The sequence below is a fragment of the Populus alba genome, chromosome 2 (assembly GCF_005239225.2).
Source record: "Populus alba chromosome 2, ASM523922v2, whole genome shotgun sequence".
Classification (NCBI taxonomy): domain Eukaryota; kingdom Viridiplantae; phylum Streptophyta; class Magnoliopsida; order Malpighiales; family Salicaceae; genus Populus; species Populus alba.
Genome location: NC_133285.1, coordinates 7771861 through 7796809, shown reverse-complemented (window position 1 = coordinate 7796809; position 24949 = coordinate 7771861). Strand labels below are relative to the sequence as shown.

At 32.8% G+C, this 24949-nt stretch overlaps 4 protein-coding genes across 5 annotated transcripts; 2 read left to right on the top strand and 2 right to left on the bottom strand.

Moving 5' to 3' along the window:
• Nucleotides 1-7176: 7176 nt before the first annotated feature.
• LOC118042293 (gibberellin 20 oxidase 1) lies at nt 7177-8587 on the bottom strand. Its single transcript, XM_035049924.2, has 3 exons — nt 8064-8587; nt 7627-7948; nt 7177-7451 (listed from the first exon to the last, which is right to left on the bottom strand). The coding sequence occupies exons 1-3, from the start codon at nt 8576-8578 to the stop codon at nt 7188-7190; spliced, it is 1101 nt and encodes a 366-aa protein (XP_034905815.1). The 5' UTR covers nt 8579-8587; the 3' UTR covers nt 7177-7187.
• Nucleotides 8588-12900: 4313 nt separating this feature from the next.
• Nucleotides 12901-14772, bottom strand: LOC118042292 (glyoxylate/hydroxypyruvate reductase HPR3-like). Of its 2 annotated transcripts, XM_035049923.2 has the most exons (3): nt 14266-14772; nt 13287-13834; nt 12901-13043 (listed from the first exon to the last, which is right to left on the bottom strand). In XM_035049923.2, exons 1-2 carry the CDS (start codon nt 14755-14757, stop codon nt 13307-13309), a joined length of 1020 nt encoding a protein of 339 aa, XP_034905814.1. In that variant the 5' UTR covers nt 14758-14772; the 3' UTR covers nt 12901-13043; nt 13287-13306. The 2 variants fall into 2 exon arrangements, with proteins under 2 accessions (XP_034905814.1, XP_034905813.1); XM_035049922.2 differs by lacking the exon at nt 12901-13043 and having other exon boundaries at nt 13126-13834.
• An 811-nt stretch (nt 14773-15583) lies between these two features.
• On the top strand, nt 15584-19501 carry LOC118042291 (L10-interacting MYB domain-containing protein-like). The gene is made up of 5 exons (XM_035049921.2): nt 15584-15895; nt 16038-16131; nt 18083-18405; nt 18508-19161; nt 19269-19501. The coding sequence occupies exons 3-4, from the start codon at nt 18085-18087 to the stop codon at nt 19150-19152; spliced, it is 966 nt and encodes a 321-aa protein (XP_034905812.1). The 5' UTR covers nt 15584-15895; nt 16038-16131; nt 18083-18084; the 3' UTR covers nt 19153-19161; nt 19269-19501.
• Nucleotides 19502-19787: 286 nt separating this feature from the next.
• On the top strand, nt 19788-22574 carry LOC140955245 (uncharacterized). Its single transcript, XM_073407326.1, has 4 exons — nt 19788-19893; nt 21002-21663; nt 21777-22008; nt 22112-22574. Exons 2-4 carry the CDS (start codon nt 21004-21006, stop codon nt 22564-22566), a joined length of 1347 nt encoding a protein of 448 aa, XP_073263427.1. The 5' UTR covers nt 19788-19893; nt 21002-21003; the 3' UTR covers nt 22567-22574.
• The last annotated feature ends 2375 nt before the right edge of the window (nt 22575-24949 follow it).

Below are 24949 nucleotides of genomic sequence, written 5' to 3'. Positions count from 1 at the left end.
AGCTATTACAATGTAAAGCATACATATAAAGAGCTATACTTATCTGAGCTATTTATAATTAATAATAAGTTAATTTTTGATATTTTTTTGCTTGAGGTAAGCTATATAAACAAGGTAAAATGAAGAAGAAGAGGATGAATATTCTCATTAACAACTATATATTTGTAATTACTTTCTTTATATTTTTTATTATATATATATATATAAATACCTTTCAAATACTACACTTAACTTCATCAAAGTATTATTTTACAAGTAACACCCACATTTCTAGCCCAATATTATCTGCAAAGAGAGCCTAGATCTAAGTGAAGTCTTTTTAAGTATCGGTTTCATTCTATATTACATATCAAACTATCTACTAGTTGAAATAATTGATGACTAATTGGGTTTTGTTATTTAAAAAGGAAGAGAGGAGAGCACAAAGACCAATGAAGGGAAAAGAAAAAGAAAAGGAGAGGTAAGAATAATAAGGTTTGGTTAACCATCTAAAAATTAGAGTTGGTTATTTATAACCAAAGAAACAATTTTAAATATAAGTTGAGGTTGAGGCTAAAATTTCTAGGGCTTTTTGAGAGATAGACTTGAATCTTTGGTCCAATTTCATATATAATACATAAAAAGGTAATTTAGTCATTTCATTCAATCTAAATAATTGGATTGACCAATAATATAAATTGTAATTTGTGAAAAAATAAAGACAAAGTGAAAGAATGATTAAAGTACAAGAAATAAAGTGTAATTATCCTTAATTTTATAATATTAACATTACAAGTGGAAAAGCATATAATAGGCAAATAAATTTTTGGTCAAGAAGAAAAAATTAGCATGTTTTTTTAGAAAATAAACCATTCCTATACTTGTGCTAGACTACAAGTAGGATTTCAAATTAATTTCTAAAATTGATAAGACGTTGCTAGGTCTTGCACACTAGGCCCATGCATGTGGCCAACCATAAAAAAGCCCATGCTGTAGTTTTTTTTTTCCTTTTAAATGGGTGACAAGTCTTAAGCTATGGTATATGAGATGTTTTCTACCAAACAATTTTGATTATTAGAGGTGATTAAAAAATTTGAGATCCAATATTGGAATTTTTTCCTTCTAAATGGGTGACAGGTCTTAAGCTATGGTATATGACGTGTTTCCTACCAAATAATTTTTTGATTATTAGAGGTGATTGAAAAAATTGAGATTCAATTTTAGAACACCAAAAACACATTTTTCATTTATTTTAACTTGGAAACACCTATAAAACACTATTGGAACCTCAATAAACCCATTTTCAACCCTAAAAAGCCCTTCAATCACTCTAAAAAGCAAAACAAAAAAAAAAAAATGAATAAAAATTTCTTTACAAACATCAATCTAATTATTAGAGGTGATTGAAAAAAATTGAGATCCGATTTTGGAACACCAAAAACATATTTTTCATTTATTTTAACTTGGGAACACTTGAAAAACACCATTGGAACCTCAATAAACTCATTTTCAACCCTAAAAAGTCCTTCAATCACTCTAAAAAACAAAAACAAAAACAAAAACAAAAACAAAATGAATGAATAAAAATTTCTTTACAAACATTAATCTATTTTTTTTCAATATGGTTAGAGAGCAACACTATCTCTATTAAACTCATAAAAACAAAGATGATTATATTGATACCATGATCATCTTTTTTTATGGTTAAAAGTCAGAATGTGACAATTCGAGCACTTTCTCTATTCTTAATATTTTTCGATGACTCTCTCTTTATTCTTTCAACATGTAAGGACTAAAATGAAAAAAAAAAAAAGAAGTTTAGAATCAAACTATGAATTGTTAAAACAACAGGGACCAAATAAATAGGTAACCTAAAACTTAAAGGAGCAAAGTTAAGTTTTCCACGTCAAAATCTAAACAGGGTCTGTTTTGTTAAAGTTGGTCCTCATTTTATTTATTTTTAGTGATAACCTAAAGTCATATTTTACAAATTGATTTTTAATTTATTTTAGAATATTCATCGACACTTTGCACATGCAAAAGCATGCAATTTGAAAGAAATCTAAATGCATAAAAACATGCTATTGTAGCTTAAAAGGATGAGATTACAAAGAATTAGAAGTTTAATTATCAAAACATGAATTTTATATGAACTATTCACACGAATAATGCAGTCAACAATGCACCTGATGCACAGTGAACAACACTATTGTTTTTTCACTTGGTATATAGGAGCAATTTTTTTTTTAAATTGGCTTTAACTTGATATGTAAAGTGTATATGATATAGTTGCAAAGGTTTTAGTTAATTTTTTTTTTTTTTTACCAAATTAAATGATGGCAACTTAATACAAGTCATGGGAGAGAAATCATGGCCTTCATGAATCGTTTCAAAAGCTGAGTACGTACGGGTGCTGCACCGAGAGGCATCAAGAATCACAGATGAACTTGTGACCGAAGCCCAAAAATTATTAATGTTTTAATTACAGTGAAAACAAGTAGTTAAAAAACTAATTAACTGTCATATTCTGATTCCCATATCTTGCACAAACAGCCCTTTTCATCCAATTCCATCAAACCTAATTCCTTTTCTCCTGCATCTTCCAAATATCCAATATCGAAGTTGGCATCTTTTCTCTGCTCCCCATTATTATCTCTCCCATTAGCAAATTAAGAAGCAACCCATGCGCGGGAATGTGGGGTGAAAAGGGTTTCATGTTTTTGGATAAAATATATGTGAATATATAGCAATTAAGTTTGTCTTGAGAATCTTCTTGTCTGAACGTGTATCGTAGAAAGTCCATGTTCAGAGGGCCCTGTTGATATATCATGGCCTTGTTTTGCAGAATCATGTGCTCCATCTTTTTGTTAGCCATTATCTGTTTGTTCTTCTTTATTTGCTTTTTGGAGAGGTATTGTTATATATATATAGATATATATATAGTGTTTTAATAGTTGTTTTTAAAAATATTTTTTGTTTAGAAATGTATTAAAATATATATTTTTTTACTTTTAAAAATCTATTTTTCATAGGTATACAAAAATATATAAAAAAATAATTTTAAAATAAAAAAATAAAAAAACACGTGGAGAACAGCTAAAACAAAGACAGGCGCCATGAAAGATCCTCAAGTTTGAATGGAAGATCTTATGTAGATTCATTTGATAGATTATTGATTTCTCTACCAATACTCTACTACTGGAGGACAGCATCGTTTTCTTCTCCACAAGTTGTAGGCCCTGAAGCACATGTGTACGCAATTGCTAGATGTTTTATTTGAACAAGGTTAATTTTTGGATTCCACACATCATATGACTTAAACCAGAGACAAGCAGTCATGTCTTTTCCAATAGGAAGATGACAACTTTATGATTAATTTCAAATTCCAACCTTCAAAAAGAGTGAGATAGATTTTAAAACATGGAGAGCTGCCCAACACGACGAAAAAGAAAAGGAAAAAACAGCAACACATCTGGTCTGGACACCAGCATAACATTCGCTTATACTAATGACAAGCAAGATAGGCTCCCACTTGCTTATACTAAGGTGGGGTGATCAAGTGGATACTAATTAAGAGCCCTAGATGACAGAACTGAGTGAGGATAAAACTAAAGTCGCTTTCAAACAAGCTATATATATATATATATATATATATATATATAGGAGAGCAATCCAACCAACTTTCTATATAAACACACTAACACACACATGTTAGGTGTACAGCTCTAGTGCTCCTACAATATTGTGCACTAGAAAACATTGATTGCGAGCTTATTGAGTGTAGTGCTGGTACTAGTTTTGTTTTGATTCATTTTTTAAAGTTCAATTCACAGTTGGCATCCTTAAGGTTGAAAATGAAGAGCGAATTGCAGCCCAGAACTGGCCTTTGAAACTCTCAATTATTTGGCAACTATATATATATATATATATATATATATATGGAGTGAAGAATAGCTGGCCAGGTTCCACACCAGTTGCTTGCTTCACCAAAACCCTGTTAATTTAGCTGACCTCCTTATTAAGTCATCTATGACTAAATAATGACAAAAAACGAATAAAGCTATAATGATAGATAGGGCAAAAGGACAACTTTGATAAGTTAAAAACCTTTTTTTTTGCTTCCAAATTTGAAGCCCTCAATCTTGCATGTGATAATTAACTGGCTATACCCAACTTTCTTCTTTTAAATGACACCTTGGATGAAAGTAAACTTGAGTAATGATAATTTTCGTCCGATTTGTTAGGTTATTTTGTCGTACGCATTAAAAAAAGAAGAAGAGCAAAGACATATCTTGCCAAAAAGAGAAAAGTACATGTTCTTTCAGTTACACGAAGACTCGTCAGCTAATTTAGATCACACAACGATAGTAGTAAAAAAACTATTAGTTTTCCGGTATTAATTAATATGTCAATAATTGAGCTTTATAATGAGATTAGCTTTCACTCCTCACCTTATTCAACCGAAATTTCAATTTTAGATTCAAACCAATGTCTATATCAATTCTCATTAAGGTTCCTCTACGATTGAAAGTTAAATTACAGTAATCTTTCAGATATCATGAAGGTACATACAAACTTTTTTCACATTTAATCCAAACACACACACTAGCTATCGACATGTGCAATGCCATGAGACAAATTTTTTTTAAAAAATAATACTTAGGTGTCGCATACATGATTTTTTTTTTTTTTTTTTTTAAAAAAAAAGAATCAACAACTCGAATTATAAACCCAAGTGGGTTAGATAAGTTGGTTTTATTTTAATTAGATTATAAGAAAATAGAAAGTTATAGTAAACAGTCCAAAAATAAAAAGCGATCACGATAATTCAAGAAAAATACTTTTTTCCATAAGGAGAAAAATAATGTAGTTCAATTTTCAACTAATTAAATATAGAATGATGAAATTCAATCACAAATAGATAAAAAAAAACAACCAGCCTGAGTCAACTCGAGTTAGCATGATAGACATGTAACCCGTGTAATAAAGGGCGAGCCAACCCAGGTTAACCCTCAACAATTATGACCCATGTCATGAGATTAGGATAACCCGATAGAAATAATCAAAGAAAATCACAAAGCCTTTTTTTGTTTAAAAAACAATGTTGAAATGATGAATAAAGAAGAAAATTTTTTTTAAAAAAATCAACCCGTGTTAAATTTTCAAACCTGTGTCTAAGTCATTAGACTGGAAGCACCATACATGGAAAAATCACAAAGCCCAATCCTTAATTAATCAAATGTTGAAGGGAAAAAAAATCAAATTACACAGAAGGATCCAAAACAAAAAAATAACAATTAAAAAACTGATTATCAAAATTAAAATAAAAAATAAATTAGAGGACAATCAATTTTTTTTACTAAAGGGTGAAATTGAAAAAAATATCACAATTTGGGATTGAATGATAAAATTGAAAATGAATAAAAACTTTTATAAAGGACTAAGAACAAAAATTCATAATCAAAAGAATAAAGACCGGAGTTAAAATATCAATAACTAAGAGGATAACTCTGAAATTTTAAATGTCAAGTGCGATTTTCAAGGGGAGAAAAAAAAAAAAAAAGTCTCACCAGTTGCAATTTATCCTATATAACCTCCACCACATGCCGCCCCAACAAGAAGAAGATAGCGCCGTGAAGATTCAAATGACATGGTGGAATGATGATTTTGGCAATCGAGGATGTTACATATGCACCATCAAAAGACCGCGAGCGCCTTTCATATGTTGGCCCGTGAGAAGCATGTGCCAATAACTTTTCTACTTAAATAGTATTTTATATTTATTAAAAAAACCAAATAGCCATTGACTAACTTTATAATAATAATAATAATAATAAAAAAAAAAACAAGGTGGAAAGACAAAAAGCCTCTAGACCTTACCTTTTTTTTGTCTGCTAAAGGTAAATCAACCATTTTACTATGCTTGGAGATATAAATCAATGAAAAAGCCCTTTTGATGCAAGTTTTAAAATATTTTGCTTTAATGCTAAAACAATGAAAAAGACATATTCACCTTTATTAAGTTTATAGTGACTAATTAATTATAGGAAAAGACCGAAATACCTCTAATATCATAGCTTTTATTTTTTTTCTTTAAAGGGAAAAAAAAAAACAATACTGTAGAGATGAATAATGAAATGTATATATGGCCACAATAGTTTTACTTCAATATCTAAAATGAGGAAATATTTTTTATATACGTCAAGGATAATTATCAGCCGAATGACTATCAAATTGAGTCCTAAATATCATTTTTGATTAGAGGGATAGCTCAGATATATCCAAGCCATAGTTTCAAATAATGGTCGGCCTTTTGATGGAAAAAATTCCACGATTTAAAACCATGTTATTGAAGATTTGAACCATGAATTGCTTATGTTATTGAGAGTAACCCTCTACCATTGCCTTTATCTCATGATCTACTTCCATCTTTTCCAAATTTTGAAGCAGCTGTGAGATGGAAAACCGAATTGGGATGTTAGTATGTTACTGTATAATTAAGAGTGCATTGGCAGCCAATTATTTCCCTAAATTAAAATAAATTTAGCAAATGGAACCTCAACGCATTACATTTTTTCAAAGAAACATATAGAATGTTATGAAAATATATAGGCCTTCAAAGCATTGGTTTTTATTGAATGGAAGCCCCATTACCACTAAGATTATGGTTTAAAGCATCAAATTTGAATATTGCTGTGCACTATATACCTTGTCATCAATTAATACAGTACTTCAGATCACTGCTTAATTATCAAAAAAAAAAAAAAAATACAGCACTTCGGACTTTGTACTATCAGCGACAGATTTTCGTCTGGGAATCTAATTACTGAAGATTGTTATCCTCCATATAGAAAGATAATCGAGGCTACCAGAATTTGGTGGTGGCCAAGCACACAAGTACACAGAATCTATGTCGTGTTAACAAAATGAAAATAGCAGAACAATACGAAGAAATGCATGGAGCCCATTTCAGATCTTTATTCCTACAATCTGCTTCTTACATGCATTGATATGATTCTCGCCAACACTAGCACACCAGCGGCAAATTACAGTGCTGGCCTCTTTTTTTGGTTCTTCTGTTGCCTTTTTCTTCTAAATACACACCATGAAGAACCAAGTCCCTCCTTCACTGCACCTAGCATTGTCCACTCCTATAATCTCACTTTCCTCGGCCTAATTAACAGGAAAAAAAAAAAATTTGGTACCCTCTAATTGTTTTTTTGTTGAAGCCAGGTTGTGAAGACATCTAGGGTTTTCATGTCGGCCCTATAATGTTTCTGTGTGAATTCTGACAAAGTTGGCCATGTGAAGTCCGGATATATCCTCGGATTCTTAGAGTCGATCAAGGTATTTGGTGGCTTCACCACCTTATCCAGTTTTGGACAGAGAAAGAAAGCAAGGGATTTCCGTACTGTTGCATTATTTACCACCGCTCTATGCAAGCAACTCTTGAAAATGCCATTTGATAGAGCCTGAAACAACACAAAGTTTATTAGTTTGTCAAATTAATCGTACAGTAATTCTTTGATTAGACACGTACTGTTTTGGGATAGCCTCGAAATAGTAAGATTGACTCTCTTTATGTGACGTAGGAAGAAACAATTAGAAAGGATTTTGACTACCCTTGTTGTTTTTTGATGATCTTACCGTGAATGTGTCACCGATGTTGACGACGAAAGCTTCCGGATCAGGACTGATGGAGTGCCATTTTTCATCGACGAACACTTGAAGGCCACCGACATGATCTTGATGGAGGATTGTTAAGGATGTGGGGTCACAATGAGGCCCAGTGCCAAGAGTTAAATCCGGCTTTTGGCAAGGAGGGTAGTAATTCAGTCTCATTATTGAATCGTTTCCTTGGAAGAAATCTCTAAAATATTCTCTTCCAACTCCTAGACTTATTCCTAATAGCTCCATAATTCCAAGGGACAGAGTGTTCATGGCTTCACAATATTGTTGGTAAACCTTCCTATTCATAACAAAATCACAAATTATTGTATTGTGTCTTCACTGGCTAATATTATAATAGACAACATTGTGTAATATTTTCATTAATTGGAATGAAAGATATTATGGTTTCTTACCCGAATTGTTTGAAATTTTCTCCCATTACATTCAAGAAGTATTCTTGGACGACGTCAGAAGACTGGTTGTCAGCACAATATCGGAAAGAAAGTGTTTCTTTCCATGGAAGTTTGGAGGAGAATCTTCCAGTGAAGCTACTAGCATACCCATATTGCTCTCCTATCTTTCTTTGAGCTCTTTGCTTCTCTGAGAGTTGTATGCCAAAAAACATGTTCATATACTCATGAGCTTTAGCTATAAGCTTTGAATCAACTCCATGGTTAACAACTAGAAAGAATCCATGCTTCTTGCATGCCTCATTTACTAGCTGAGTAGCTTTTGAGACTGCCAAAGGATCTCCAGTGAGGAAGCTTCCAAAATCAATAGGGGGGATTGCGAGTTTTGGGGATTCAAGGCATGGTTTTTCGTGGTCAGGCCAAATGAACTGAGAGGGTATACTGCCTTGTTGTTGAAGAATTGAAGCATCAAATACTAATGGCTGTCGAGGAGGAGGAAGAGTAGGAGGCATTATCATGTTTGTAGCGAAACAATCAACGGCATTTAATGATAAAACACGACACACAACACACACACACAATATATATGTGTGTTGTGTGTGTGTATTTCAATTTCCACGTACTTCAGAAAAATATATATTATAGGAACTAGAAGGACTTATCTCTTGTTTAGTTGATGAGAGAAATTGAGAGGAGATCGTGTAGATTCATTGAGAGAGAGGATAGAGGAGGTAAGTAGAGTTTAATAGGAAGTTAGAAGGCAGAGGAGGGAAAAGCTAAGGCCAGTCGTTTGTGAAGGTCAGTGAGCAACATTGGCATCTTATTGTTTTCACTGTTGCGTCATTCCTCTTTAGACAGCGTGTCTACTCGACCCTACTTAGTCTTCATATTTTACCCTCATTAACAGACACGCACACACCTACACTCGACCCCTGATGCATGTAAAAACCGATGCCCTTATAACTTCTTTTTATCTCCCGGAAAGCACTCTAGAACAACCCATGTTTGAATAAAAGCTGACCGGAATTTTTTCATAAAAAAACCTGAAAATTTAACTGAAAAAGATAGAAAGGTATATAATATACTTGAGAGTTGAGACCTTATACACAATAGTTTATATATAGATGAGTAGGATCGATTAAAAAAAGAAAAAAAATGAGTGAGGACCTATGATAAAAAAGGTTCTCTGCCTCGGATACTCCCACTAAACTAGAATCTAGTTAAGAATTTTATGTTACTTTGTGTAATGGCCCTACGTACTTACACTTCATTTGGCTATATGTTTATTTTTGGGTACATGCATGTGATGTCTTTGTGTGTATAGTTATTCCATGAACAGATATATATAGCTGTTCTGTGTGTGTAGCGTGGTAATTAGCCTAAAGGAAGATTCTAATTAGACCGATTTGCCGAGTCCCACTGGCCTCGGTCGCCTGAAAAGCAGTGAAGAGATAGATCGAGAAGAGATTTGAAAATATATGTGTTTCATAGGAAAAATCACGAAGGGTAGGGTAAATAATTGAGCTAAATACCTGGTTTGTTTAATTAATTCTTCTTTTACCCCAGCTGCACGAGCTGTCTTGTTTCCCTTCTTTTTCCTAGTGTATGTAAAAATCCTTGATGAAAATGATTTGTGTTAAACTAGTTTATTAGAATTTTTATTTATTTAATTAGATTTCTTATTAGATTATAATTGTTAGTGGTACAATCTCAGGCCAACATATTCATAATTTTAAGAGTGGTGAATCAGTTATTAAATGCTTCGAAGATTATAAATACTTGTTGTGTATTTTGCTTCTAACAAATGGTATTAGAGCATAAGTTAATTAAAATAGCAAGGAAATAAGTTTCTCTTCATATTGGTTATCCTTATATAAAAAAGGCCTATTTCGTAACAATTTAACATTTTTCGACTGTATATGAGTTTTTCATGACTTGCTTCACACCTTAAGCAAACTTCTATTTGGTAAGGTATAAATGATTTTTTTGGATGGCATAATCCCTTACCCCTCTTATCAAGACCTCTAAGGCTATTGGCTTAAGTAATTTTTTCACATTGAGCATTTTCTTATTGAACCTTTTCATATATGTCTATGTAGACTCTCCCCCTTGTTAGGTAATATCAAATAGCTTAATTTATAGATTTTCTTGGCTGGCATGTTGGTGTTAACTTGTATCACTAGCTTGGCTTAGAGGTCGCTAAACCCTTCAATGAAGCTTGGCTCCAAATTATTGTATCATGTTTGCATAGATTTTCAAAGATTGTAGGGAGTATTTTGTACAATTAAGTCATTATCATGGATGAGAAACTCTAAGCTATCATGCACATTTTGTACATATTCCCTCAAGTCAGCTAAGCCATCACAGTTGTCAAAAATTATTTTTGTGGAAATGTAGTTTTTAGGGAATTGAGTGTTCAACACTCAATTGTATAAGGAAGAACCCCTTCGCTGACAGGGGCTGTAGATATTCTCATGTGTATGCTCATATGCAAACCATCTCTTAATCTTTGTTGTTGTGTTTCTTAGGAGCTTGGAAAGTTTGGTATGGAATGACATTTATGGTAACTAGTGTCCATCTTATGGTAGTTAGAGAAAGTATATTTAGAGTACCAGCTTTGTACATGGATATTGCAATGGTATGCCTCTTGAAGGACTCCCATAAATGTCATTCTGCCTAGTCTCCTTTAGGTAGATCATCTACAAGCACTTGGTGCAGGTGGCATGGTCGTGGCACAAGGCGTTGAGTTGTTACTAAAGGTGTCAAGACTTGTTGGGATGATAATGTTTGATTTTTTTTCTTAGATTGCCAACATGACCTGAGTGAGGAGTTACACTTGACGAGTGATTTGTTAAAGCTCTGGTTTGGTAGAGGTGCTCGTGTAATGGGTAAGATTTATCTTTATGTATTAGCCCAAGTGTGTATTGGTTATGTGTCATGGAATGGCTTGGAAATGTCCAAGTAGACGATGCCAAGTTTTAGAAGAAAAAAAAATTGATGGTTTTTTTATTTGATTTTCTATAGACGATGTCAATAATGAAGGTTCTAAAATTATCCAAATAGCTTAGAAAAAAAGGGATTATATGTTTAGATAATCAATTAATCTCTCAGTTCTAGCAATTTTTTCCATTCTCTCATAACTAAGAGAGTTGGTAGCTGGTGTTTGATGTTTTGGTAAACTAAGGTGGTTAGTAGTTGATACCTATAAAAAATTCCTTTTAATAGATGTGGGGACTCTTAAATATTTAAATAAGTATTTGTGTAGAAAAAAATGTGCAATGATAATTTAGAGAGATAGACTCTGAAAATATGTATATTTTAAATAATATAGAGAATAAAGAAGTTGTGAACCTTGAGTTTGAAAAGATTCATGGTGTACTTGTAGCTCACAAGTCTCTCTCTCCTCTTCTTCTCTCTCTCTCTCTCTTGTAGAGATGAGGAACTAAAGTGTAATTTTATCCTTGTAATATCTTGAGTTGTTCTACTTAAAATTATATATATTAGATCAATATAAATCTTGTGGGACTCGGGTGAGGTCTTGGAAAATTTTTCAAGAGAGTGTTAAAAATAGGTTCAAACACACTATTTGGATCCAAGTATGTTGAGCTCGAACATGGCAACTCAAACTCATAAGGATGTAGGGGTGCATGCCCAGCACCAACGAGGTGTACGCCCATATATGGGCTTGAGATTTTTTTTTTTAAATAAAAATAAATTAATTGATTAAATATAAATATAAAATGTTTATTTTAGAATATTTTGTTTGGTTTATTTTTCAAGGTTATTATTTTGATGGTGTGCATAACTCTTTTTATATGATTATCACAGTCTTATAACCCGAGTCGCAAGTTAGTTTAGTTGACTTGGATTTTTCCTGTCCTTTTGTTAATTGATTTTTTTTATATCATCCTTCAATATTATATTGATTTGAAATTGTACTTTATAATTTATTATTTTTTTTTTTTTTTGGATTTATCTTGTCTCAGTACCTAGGTTTAACAAGTAAACTAAAACTAACTTGGATTTTTTTTTTCCTTCAATTTAATCCTTGTTTTTTAATCTTTTGGCATCTTGTATTTGTCAGTACCTTCTTCTTCTTCTTCTTCTTCTTTTTGTTATTGTTGTTTCGGTTTTCTTCGAGTCTATTAGACAAGGTTTTCTCCTGGGCTGCTTCCAAGAAAAAAAAAATCCCATCATTGCATCACGGTTTGGGTCTAGACAGGGGTGAGGGACTTGATTTATGAATCATAAGATTCATAATGACTTATGCTAGCCCATGATTCTCAACAAAGCTTTAAGCCTAAAGAAAAATGGAATAGTCCAGTGCTCAGTAGTTATCAGTAGATGGACTTGTGCTGCAAACCTAAAAACCAACCACAATTCCCATCCCACCTGCTCTCCTAGTCCAGCGAGGAATTAATTCAATTATGATATATATATATATAATAAGAAAACTAAAAATTGTAATAAAAACGTTACAGTAAACCTTAAAAATTACTATTTTAAATTGTAGAGAAAGAAACTATAGTTCTCATACTAAAAAGTTTTTATTTCATCAATCTCTTCTTTAATAAAAAAAACTCTGGAATGCTATTCAAACATCTTAAATAGTAAAATTCTAATTAGATTAAAAGTTTCAATCTAAATAGAAGCAAGGTGTATCCATGACAATGAAGCATTCAAGGGCTTCAATAATGAAATTAAACATTTAATGACAATAATACCCATGTCTAAATACTTGAATTAATTCATGACAGATTAACCAGCAGCTGCAAACAGAAAGATTGTATTGTTCATTCATGATTCATCCAATATTACAGGAGAAAGCAAAGGTTTATTTGAAAAGAAAGCTTCCAAGTTCCCAATCACAAGTTCAACCAAAGCCATCAAAGTTTCCTCAGTGCGGTGACAGGACAACATTGTCTAATGCAATGAGCTCACTGGGAACACGAGGCTCGTTCTCAAACACGTCCAATCCAGCACCTGCAATCTCTCCTTGCATCAAGCACCTCACCATTTCTTGAATATAATAAAAAAGTTGCAAGTACCTTTTTTTTTAACAGTTTTGTAATCGGAGATAGGTTTGATTATCCAACATCAGAATAAAAACCATGCAAGAGATCGTCTTCTTTATGATGGAAAAAGAGATTGCTTGTAAAGAAGCTCTGTTCAGAAATCTGTTTACTGATTAACAGATATCATACAAGAGATGATTAACAAACTGACCTGCAAACCGACGAGTTGAATTATTCGCTGTCCACATATTCGGAGAGTAAAGGCTTATTTGAAAAGAAAGCTTCCAAATTCCCCACCACAAGTTCGCTTAAATCCTTCAAAGATTCCGGTGTACGAACAGCCCTATGCGGTGACAACACAACATTATCCATTGCGAAAAACTCTTGAGGAACATTAGGCTCATTCTCAAACACATCCAAGCCAGCACCTGCAATCTCCCCTTGCATCAGGCACCTCACCATTTCCTTCTCATCGATGATAGCCCCACGTCCAATGTTTACAATGACTCCTTCCTTCCCCAGTGCTGACAACACTTGTTTGTTGATCATGTGGCGGGTTTCGTCACTTAATCCACAGCAAATGATGAGAGCATCGCAATTAGCTGCAAGTTCACAGACATCGTGGTAGAATGGATACGAAACATACGGTTTTTTCTTCCTGGAGATGTACGAAACAAAACAACCAAAGGCCTCGAGCCTTTTAGCAACTTCATATCCAATATTTCCCAATCCAACAATCCCAGCTCGCTTACCACTGAGCTGAAAATACCGAACACGAAGAATACATATAATCAGACACAATTAGTTAGTTCAATCAAACGATAACTTGCTGATGTTGAACCTTTTCTATCTCCATTTTGTTTTCTTTTTGGGGGTCCATTTTTATCACCATTTTGTTTCGTTGTGCGGAAAGGCGCAAAAGGATCAAGATAGCCGACCACAGCTAGTTTGATATTGAGGATCTGCTGGTGGTGGTGGTGTTTTGTTTCATTGACAAGAAATGGAATGGCTATGCAGTAAACCAAATCAATACAAGTTTTCAGAGCATTTTCATTTCAAGAATTAGACATAATTAATTAAATGAACCAAAAGTACTAACTTAAAATCTAGTGTTGCTTCCAATTATCATTCTTTTAAGTCATTAAGAACTAACAGTGACCCGTATAAAGAGAAGATTCACGGATCAAAACCTTAGAACCAAGAGGATAGTTCCCTTTAGCAGCCCAAAGCCCTTGCCTCACATAACGATCACTAGCCGAAACCTTTCTCAGAACATCAATCAACAAACCAACAGCCAAATCAGCCACGTCAGCAGAATACACGTAGCCTGCATTAGCAATTTTGATACCACGGCGGCGACACTCAGGGATGTCAATCTGGTTAAGACCAGCACTAGTGGTGACAACCACACCAACCTCCGGAAGCAGCTGGAGAATGTCAGCGTTGACGGGTGCTGGATCACCGGAGGAAAGGATAGCTTTTATGGAATGAGAATGAGAGGACAAGAACTGGTCTAGAGGGAGTTGGGAGTCGTAGGCTTTCAAAAAGTGAAATTTGTTGGATGCAAAGGATTCTTCGCCAATGAGTGAAAAGGCTGGAGGTGGTCTGAAGAGCACTACTTTCGGTAGATCTTGTTGCTCTTCTTCTTGGGTTTTGTCAGTGTCTGTATTATTGACTACCATTTTTTAGTGTTAGTTTTGGACCGACAACAGAAGCTAGGAAGGAGGGGTCTGTTTCAGATAATGCACTATCCTATGCTTGCTTTTATGACTGCTGTGCATTGTGGCACTTCCTTACCGGCCTACCGGGTAAGACTTGAAAGTACTGTCTGGTTCTCCCCTCTGGTCCTCTTTAATCTTTTTGCAGAAACTGTCTGGTACTTTAATATCCAATAATTTGTGTGCCAAAACTCTTCATTAGTTTTCATGATTCAATCACATGAACGTATGATAAAAAGATAAAGAATTACCATAATTCTAAAGATCCGTGCATTCCTGGAATACTCGGTAAAAGCCCCCAACAGTGAAAAAGCTTCACATAAACCAACCTGGGAGGAAGAAGCCTCCGAAACAATGGAAGATACTCTCTCTAAAGTTATGTTACTTACTCCAATTCCAACTTTCCGGTCGGCTGTCAAAACCTGAACTTGGGATTTTTAGAATTCTGAAAACTAAAAGTTCTGTGCCAGAGACAAGAATAAAAAAAAAGAAAAAAAAAACCATAATACGAAAACACAAGGCGTAGATGGAAATGAGGATGACGTTAGAAAAACGACTTTACACGACAGGTATAACTTGTCAATGACTCCGTTTGGCAACGCGTTGTTGCCTGCGTTTCTTTAAAAACGCATTTATTAAGTGTTTGGTTGCAGGTTCTTTAAAAATCAAAAATCGTGGGTCCCACCATTTATATGCGGCAGGACCACGATTTTGGCGAAGCAAAAAAATCCTACTTTTTGCACAAGTTTCAACCTGTGGTTGGAACTCTCTAGACGTCTTGTGGCTAATTACCAAAACACACACAGATCTGTTCTCGTTCAATTCATTTCCCTTCCCATTTGCTCTTCTCCTTCTCATTTTTTCTTCCATCTGCATTCATTTCCCTTCCCATCAGCCCTAATTACACACCAACTCCACAGTAAAAACCATTACTGCTGCTAACCCAATAAACTAATGGCTCCGTCTCTCTCTGCACATTCAATTATAATCCATTTCTCTTTAACAAAAGGAAATGAAGAAGAACAACAACCCTTTGTACCAACCCCGAAACATATATATAGATCGCGTTTGATTCAAGCTCCAGAGGTCAAATTTACATCGGGTTAGTTCACTGCTCTGTTCTTAGTGAAATTTTAAGTTAATTATTGCTTATTTCAGTGAGATCTGTTTATCCCCTTTTGTTTTAATTACTTTTAGTTCACTCTCGATAGTTTTATATATTAATTTTTCCTTTGTTTCTGAAGCATCAACACAAAAAGAAGACGTCGATCAACTTGTCTTCCTGCCTTCAAACAACCCCACCACAGATATTAACACCTCATCTGCAATTTCCAACGGGTATTCTGCTTACATCACTAGTCCTTTAAGATTTTTTAGATTTTTTTTTTTGTTTATTGTAGTGAAATTGACCTGTTTATGCTCATTTTAATTCACTAGTATTTTACTTTCGACAGCCATTACTGCTAATTTTTCATTGTCTTTATTCCTTCAATTTATCTGCAGTTATATGTTTGTTTGGTGTGTTCTGCTGATTGTTACCAAATAATTGTAATTAGGGCACAATTAATTTCAGTTGCTACAGTAGACACATTCCTTACTTTCTTTGCTAAAATCGTTTTGTGTAATTCTGCATATTGCTAACAATAGTGTTATATATATATATATATATATTATATATATATATATATATATAATTATTTTAAATGTTTATTACATAAGTTATATATATTATTTTTTAATGTTATAAGTTATACGTATAAGTTAAATGTTTACTATATATATATATAATTATTTTAAATGTTTATTACATAAGTTATATATATTATTTTTAATGTTATAAGTTATACATATAAGTTAAATGTTTACTATATATATATATAATTATTGTAAATGTTTATTACATAAGTTATATATATTATTTTAAATGTTATAAGTTATACATATAAGTTAAATGTTTACTATATATATATAATTATTTTAAATGTTTATTACATAAGTTATATATATTATTTTAAATATTATAAGTTATATATATAAGTTAAATGTTTAGTATATATATATATAATTATTTTTAACTGTTTATTATATAAGTTATATATAACATTTAAAATAATATATATAAGTTATATAATAAACATTTATATATATATATATATATATATATATATTATATATAATATATATATATATATATATATATATATTTCTTTGCTAAAATCGTTTTGTGTAATTCTGCATATTGCTAACAATAGTGTTATATATATATATAATTATTTTAAATGTTTATTACATAAGTTATATATATTATTTTTAATGTTATAAGTTATACATATAAGTTAAATGTTTACTATATATATATAATTATTTTAAATGTTTATTACATAAGTTATATATATTATTTTAAATGTTATAAGTTATACGTATAAGTTAAATGTTTACTATATATATATATAATTATTTTAAATGTTTATTACATAAGTTATATATATTATTTTAAATGTTATAAGTTATACGTATAAGTTAAATGTTTACTATATATATATAATTATTTTAAATGTTTATTACATAAGTTATATATATTATTTTAAATGTTATAAGTTATACATATAAGTTAAATGTTTACTATATATATATATATATAATTATTTTAAATGTTTATTACATAAGTTATATATATTATTTTAAATGTTATAAGTTATATATATAAGTTAAATGTTTAGTATATATATATATATAATTATTTTAACTGTTTATTATATAAGTTATATATAACATTTAAAATAATATATATAAGTTATATAATAAACATTTATATATATATATATATAAGTTAATAAATGTACATTAAAATCATAGTTATATATATAGAACATCCCCTGCTAATTGATGACAAACTGTTATAGGATTATGGCACAATGGCTAGGTATTTAGGTTCATGACAAACCTTATGTTAAGTTCCTTAGTTTACACTACACAACATGTAATTTTTTTTGAACTAGTTCCTTAGTTTCTTTTTTTCATCCCTTATTAGCATTAAAGCTTTATTAATCTATATTGAATTGTGTTTTGAATTCTATCTTGCATTGTCAACCATTCTGCTATATATAATTTATTTATTTATGTTTTCATTCCTTGTCAACATTCAACCTTTTTTTATTCTTTGGTTGATCTTTTGCTGCACATGTAACTTCTTGTTCTATTACTATTGTATTAGAGATAATTAGCATTCAATCTCTTGTTCATTTGGTTATTTGTTTGTTTATTTTTTCATTGCATTGTCAACCATAAGCAATGGATGGGTCTGACACACATGACAAAGCTTCTTGGAGCAAGGCAATGCTGCACACGTTTTGCGACATTTGCATGACAGCTATTGAGAGAGGCATGAGACCAAACACACATTTTGACAAAGCTGGCTGGAAATTTGTCATACAGTCATTCAAAGATCAGACAGGCCTTTCATTATCAAAATCTCAGCTTAAAAACAAATGGGATGGGATTAAAAAGGACTGGAGGGTATGGAAGAAATTAATAGCTGAAACTGGAGTTGGTTGGTCTACTGAACTTGGGACCATCTCAGCAACTGATGAATGGTGGCAATCAAAAATTCAGGTTAGTTTGCTGATTTGCAATAGCCTCGTAAATTTTTTTTTCATGTTGTATTACTTATTCACCTAGTATCATTCCTAAGTACTTCTAGTTGTCATTGCATAGGAAATGCGAGGAGCAAAGAAGTTTAGGCATGTGGGCATAGAGCCCTCGTTGTGTGCCAAGTACGATATCATGTTTACTAACATAGTGGCCACGGGAGAATATGCTTGGACTCCCTCACAAGGACTCTTATCAGATGAAGATAATGTGGCTTCTGGAATGAGGAATACAACCAATGAGGATACTAATATGGCAGAAGGAAGTGGCGACTCTGAAGAGGATGCAATCCCTGATTTCACACGTGATGTTAGCAATATGGTTGGTGGAAGCAATGTCGCAAACAGTAGCAGTAACCCCAGCAGTTCAAAGAGAAAGGGTGCACATCAACCTACACCTCAATTGCGAAAAAAGAAAAGGGGAACTGGAATGGGAGCAGTACTAGTTGCACGTATGGATAAACTTGTTGAGACTGTCTCCATGCCTAGAGGGATCACAGCTCCTTGTAGAGATAAAAAAGGTTGTAGTATTGAAGAGGTAATGCAAGAACTGCACTCTATTAATGAAGTTGCATTTGGTAGTGCATTGCATACCTTTGCAACTAAGTTCTTTTGTGCGAGGAGCAAGAGGGAGATGTGGGCTGCAATGGGTTGTATTGACAGAAAAATGTCATGGCTGAAAATTATGTTTGACCAACACAGACAAACTTAGATGGACAAGGTAAGTTTTAATCTTTTTTAACCCTATTCCTGTCTTTGCATTTATGTTAAATTCTGTAGACAAGTAATATATTAATTTGTCTAAAATATTTTCAACTGGTTTTGCAGACTTCCTGTGCTGCAATTGTTGCTGGAATTAGAAGGAGTTGCCCATGTTTTGGTGGATTTATGTAGCTAAGTTTTTGAAACACCACAACCATGTATGTTTTGCTATATATGTATGTCTGAATAGTGCTGTTGGGTTGCAATTTCATGGATGTTAATTTCTGAATTGTAGACTTTAAATATGTGGATGTTTAACTTTGAATGTTATGTTTAGCTTGTTAAAGTACTCCTTTTCAGTTTGGTTACTTGAAGTTGAATGGTTGGTGATAATATTGTATGAAACTGTTGAGACTATTGCTTGTTGGTATCATACTTTGAATGTTTGGTTAGTTGCTCTGGAATGGAAGGTTTAGGTTGGTAATTTCAAAAATTTCAGTTGGTGTATGCCACATTTGAATGTTTAGTAACTTGCTTTTGAATGGTAGCTTTTGAAAGTTAGGTAACATTTTTTGGAATATTACATCAATTCTTATGTATTTGTATATAAATAGCAGTAGCATTGGAAGTTATTCACTTCTATATTGACAATTGCTTGGTAGAAACCGAATGTGTTAGTACATTTGAATCAAGAATGGTTGTTTGTAATTGTTGGTGTTGCTGATTGCTGCTATTTATACATCAGTAATAGGTAAGTTCCATCTAATTCCATTTAGTTCCATCTGTAACATGTTAGTTTCTAAGGTTTTTAAATGTTTGTTTATGGAGTTCATTGGGATAGTGAAGGGTAGAAAATTGTCAGTTTTGGGAATTAAATTTTTAATCTCTTGATGTTTATTGGTTTTCCAAAGTCAGGTTAGTTTTCATTTAGCTCCACACGCAGAAATCAGTTATAGGAATGGAATTTTCAATGCTGTATGGTTCAAAAAATATGTGTGTGAGTTGTTCATGGCTGTTTAGGGAATTAGACTTTTTTGATCTTTTAAACTTTTATTTTTGATCTCTTGCTGTCTGGTTTTTCCAAAGTCAGTTTCCATCTAGATCCACACACAGAAATCAGTTCTGGAAATGCAATTTTGAATGCTCTATGGGAAATGTGTGTGTGAATTGCTGATAAATCCTTTAAGCAGAGTCATGTCACTGCTTCTGTGCTTCGGGTTTTGAATTTATTGCTGATCAGAACTGCTTTAATTCAGAGTGCATAGCTTTGCTATAATTCATCATTTGTTTGTGGATGCCCAATAAGTTGCATCTTACACGTTGAATTTCCTTAGTTGCTTTCCAATTGAATATTCTCTGAATTAGAAATTGAGTGAATTTTTTTGGGATGTTAAGGCTTTGAACAAATCAGGAACGGTTTCCTTCAAAGTTGTTTTTTTTAAAAAAAATTGACATTTTGGTAGAAGCTTTGGGAAAATAATACAAGTTGAAAAAGTATATGGGAAATAGCACACTTTGAACACAATCACCATTGAAAATATTGGCTTTGTACGCCAGTAGTTGTTTCCAAAATACATTTTTTATGTAAATTAATTAATTTCTTTTTAACTTAATTAATATGTCCAAAAGTTAACTCAATTTTATGAACATCAAATAGTAGGTTATTTACATGACTTCAAAATTTAACTTAATTTAACATCCAAAAGTAAACTTAATTTACATGCCGAGCAAAATTTCATAAAACATGAACAAATTAAACAATAACACTTATTTTGGTTTGCATTATCCATTTGTGTTTTTTTGTAAAAAAGTAATACAATTTTCAATTATTCATAATTTTTTTTTTTATGGCATGATAGTTATGGATTCGCACTGGTTTTCAATACTGTTTGATGGGGATTATGATGATGTAATGAATAACGTTGCCGATTACGTTAATTATGGAAATTCTTCTATAAACGATGGAGATTGCAGTGGTAGTAACAGTTCTGATACTGACAACGACAACGATGACGATTCAGATGAAGAAGGTGAGCTGTTTTGGGAAAGGGAGTTTGATGATCAGAAATTGATTTTATGCACGGCAGGTGCCATAGCTTTATATTATAATACATATATATATAAGGAGCCTTGTATGGATTCATACAACACTGGAATGCAATGGTTGATAGAAATTCTACGTGGACATTGGACGCGCTGTGTAAACATGTTTAGGATGGATGCGTCGACATTTCAAAGTCTGTGCTTTCAACTTGAAAACCAATATGGGTTAACGTCATCTAGAAGAATGTGTGTTTTTGAAAAAGTTGGAATATTTCTTTATACAATAGCTTTAGGTGCTTCCAACAGGGAAGTTCAAGAGAGATTCCAACATTCTGGAGAAACAATTAGTAGGTACTTCAATGAAGTTCTTCGATCAGTTTGTTCGCTTGCTGCAGATTTAATTCAACCTACAGATCCCGGGTTCGTAAATACACCGACGGAAATTGTGAACAATCCTAGGTACATGCCACATTTCAAGGTAATGTTGTTAATCGTATTTGTTAATGGTGATTTGTATTTCATGAATTTGTGAAAAATAATTTTTTTTGTCAGCTGAAATTGATGTTATTTTACTTGTTTATCATATATTAGAATTGTGTAGGAGCTATCGACGGTACACATGTACGTGCATGTGTTTCTTTTGAAAATCAAATTCCATTTATCGGCCGAAAAGGTGTGCCGACCCAGAATGTTATGGCTGCATGTAGCTTTGACATGCAATTCACATTTGTTTGGGCGGGTTGGGAAGGTAGTGCACATGATACACGAATTTTCCTCGAGGCAATTGACAATCCACGTGTAAAATTTCCTAAGCCACCAGAAGGTAGTAATACGTGTTTATGTGTGTCTGTATATATGATAAGTAATGATATTTTGTTATTTTGTTTTTTCAATTTTCAATTTAAAACAATTATATGTTTTTTCAGGGAAATACTACTTGGTTGATTCAGGATATCCTAATGAATATGGATTTTTAGGTCCATATAGAGGTCAAAGATATCATTTGGAAGAATTTAGGAGGCGAGGACAACCACAAACTCGTGAAGAAATTTTCAACCGTATGCACTCTTCATTACGTTGTGTGATAGAACGAACATTTGGAGTTTGGAAAAAAAGATGGCGAATTCTACAGAATATGCCATCCTTTAATTACAAGACACAAGTTCAAATTGTTGTCGCATCCATGGCAATTCATAATTACATTAGAAGAACTTCAATGCAAGATGTGGCATTTATGGAGTTCGATCGCCATCCTGATTTTGTGCCCGATGATTTTCTAATTGATGTGGCTTCACAATCACAAAGCCAAGGACATCAAAGGCCTTCGAGAATGGATTACGTACGTGATGGGATTGCTGCAAGTTTAATGACACAATTATAAATTATTGTTCTAATATATTAGGTCTATTTGCAAAAAATTATTGCTTGTAATGTTAATTTTATGAGATTGTTCATTAGTATTATGATTAAATCCTTTTAGGTAATTATACAATTAAAAAAATTGAACCACAATTTTTAACCAAACACATTAAACAACTTTTTCTTCAACCTCAATTTTAACCACAGTTTTAACCAAACATATATACAAACAAACCTTAAGTCCTTTTAGGTAATTATACAATAAAAAAAATTGAACCACAATTTTTAACCAAACACATTAAACAACTTTTTCTTCAACCTCAATTTTAACCACAGTTTTAACCAAACATATATTTTTACAAACAAACCTCAACTAAAAGTACTTTTTTATTATAGTACTTTTTTCATACCACAACCACAACAGCCACCACAATACCAAACAGACTCATTATTGACATGATTAGTTGCGATTTTATAATATGATTAATTATAGGAATTAGATGAAATATTATTTTGTAATTTTATTATTATTTATTCAGATCAAATTTTATATAGGTAGTAATTATATGAATCTGATCAATTATAGAAGTCATATCAAATCTTGTACAAAATTACTACCCTTTTTTATAGTAGGATTGTTGCTTATTCAGAGCTCTGCCTATATATTTCCTCCTACAAGGAGAAGAATATTAATGAAAAATTCAGTTAGTATACATCATTGTTTTCTACATGGTATCAGAGCTCTAGTTAATCAAACACGAATCCCACACAAATCCCTTACTACATGACAAACCCCAACCCTATTGTCCCCGTTCCACAAAATAGCCAAACATCACCCATTATTATTCACCAAGACAATTCTGCATCCCCTACTAGCATCATATTAGATGAAAACAATTATCCATTATAGTCTCAACTAATAGAGATGCGCATTGGTGCTTGTAACAAAACCGGATTTTTCATTGGCGCAATAAAAAAACCCGAACCCGAAGATCTTATGTTTGCAACATGGATCACCGAAAGTCAAAAGGTGAAAAGTTGGCTCATTAATTCAATGAGTCCATTACTGATGCAACGATTTATTCGCCTATCCACAGCCAAGGAAATATGGGAGGCCGTGTCGAAGACCTTTTATGATGGCTCAAATGAAACTCGTTTGTTTGAATTAAATCAGAAATCTTTCTCTATCAAACAAGAGGGAAGACCTGTGTCCACTTACTACAATGAATTGGTGGCTCTTTTTCAAGAAATTGATCACAGAACTGCCTCTCAAGGAGAGACAGTTGAAGGAGTGGTCCAGCTGCATTCAACAATGCATCGACTTTGTGTTTCTATATTTCTGAGTGGTCTTAACTCTGAGTTTTTGAGCAAGTTCGTGGAGAAATATTACTCAAAGATCCAAAACTGGACTTGGAGAGTACATACACATGCATAAGAAGGGAGTTTCAACAAAGACAAACCATGGGGAATTATTGAACAACCAGTGAGCACTTCGTGCACTTTGCCATGTTTACAAACCAACTCCGTCAAGGACCAGCTTATGGAACAATGAAGAACCGAAATAATTCATCTGCTAGAAAATACACAGGCTTCGTTTGTGGGTATTGTGGTGAATCGGGACACTCAAAACATAGGTGTTATGAGATCATTGGTTATCCTGAATGGTGGGATTTCTCAAAGAAACCAAGGAAGAAATTTGCAAGAAAAGCCATGATGACCATGGCTGAAGTTTAAACTACCGCTGTTGATAAACTACCTGCTGCTGATAACCTGCCGCCTATTGCATTTTTTGCTCACTCTAGCAGCACTGGTAAGGCAAATACATTCTCTGCAATTACTAAAGATAATAATTGGATAATTGATACAGGTGCATCAGATGACATGGTTAGAGACACTGGTCAGTTACAATCCCTCCACTCTTCCACAAATTCTTTTATTTCTACAGCTAACAAGAGTACCTCCCCTACTGTTGTGGAAGGCACTATCATCTTGACTCAAAAAATCACGTTGAACTCAGTTCTAGTTGTCTCATCCCTTGAACATAATTTGTTGTCAGTTGGCCAAATTACTTCTGCTCTTAATTGTACAGTAACCTTTTGGCCGATATTCTGTGTGTTTCAGGACATTCTGACCCAGAAGATTCTTGGTTATGGTGTTAAACGTGGCAAACTTTATTATTTAAAACTTACAAAAAATAGAGGACAGAGATTCAGCCAATCATATCAAACTAGAAGTTCAGATATAGATCGAGCCACAATATAGTTATGGCACCGACGATTGGGACATCTTTCCTTTGGATATCTTAGAAAATTACAACCGCATCTTTTTAACATAGTTTATGATTCTAAGTTGCATTACAATATTTGTGAAATGGCTAAAAGCCATTGTATTACTTATTTACCGAG

Coding starts and splice junctions, on each gene's coding strand:
- LOC140955245 (XM_073407326.1), top strand. CDS start 21,004: ATGGATTCGCACTGGTTTTCAATACTGTTTGATGGGGATTATGATGAT. Junction 21,664..21,776: donor GGTACATGCCACATTTCAAG/GTAATGTTGTTA, acceptor ATCATATATTAG/AATTGTGTAGGAGCTATCGA. Junction 22,009..22,111: donor ATTTCCTAAGCCACCAGAAG/GTAGTAATACGT, acceptor ATGTTTTTTCAG/GGAAATACTACTTGGTTGAT.
- LOC118042293 (XM_035049924.2), bottom strand. CDS start 8,578: ATGATAATGCCTCCTACTCTTCCTCCTCCTCGACAGCCATTAGTATTT. Junction 7,949..8,063: donor GAAAATTTCAAACAATTCGG/GTAAGAAACCAT, acceptor TGTTATGAATAG/GAAGGTTTACCAACAATATT. Junction 7,452..7,626: donor ACATCGGTGACACATTCACG/GTAAGATCATCA, acceptor GTGTTGTTTCAG/GCTCTATCAAATGGCATTTT.
- LOC118042291 (XM_035049921.2), top strand. CDS start 18,085: ATGGATGGGTCTGACACACATGACAAAGCTTCTTGGAGCAAGGCAATG. Junction 18,406..18,507: donor GGTGGCAATCAAAAATTCAG/GTTAGTTTGCTG, acceptor GTCATTGCATAG/GAAATGCGAGGAGCAAAGAA.
- LOC118042292 (XM_035049923.2), bottom strand. CDS start 14,757: ATGGTAGTCAATAATACAGACACTGACAAAACCCAAGAAGAAGAGCAA. Junction 13,835..14,265: donor ACTATCCTCTTGGTTCTAAG/GTTTTGATCCGT, acceptor CGGTATTTTCAG/CTCAGTGGTAAGCGAGCTGG.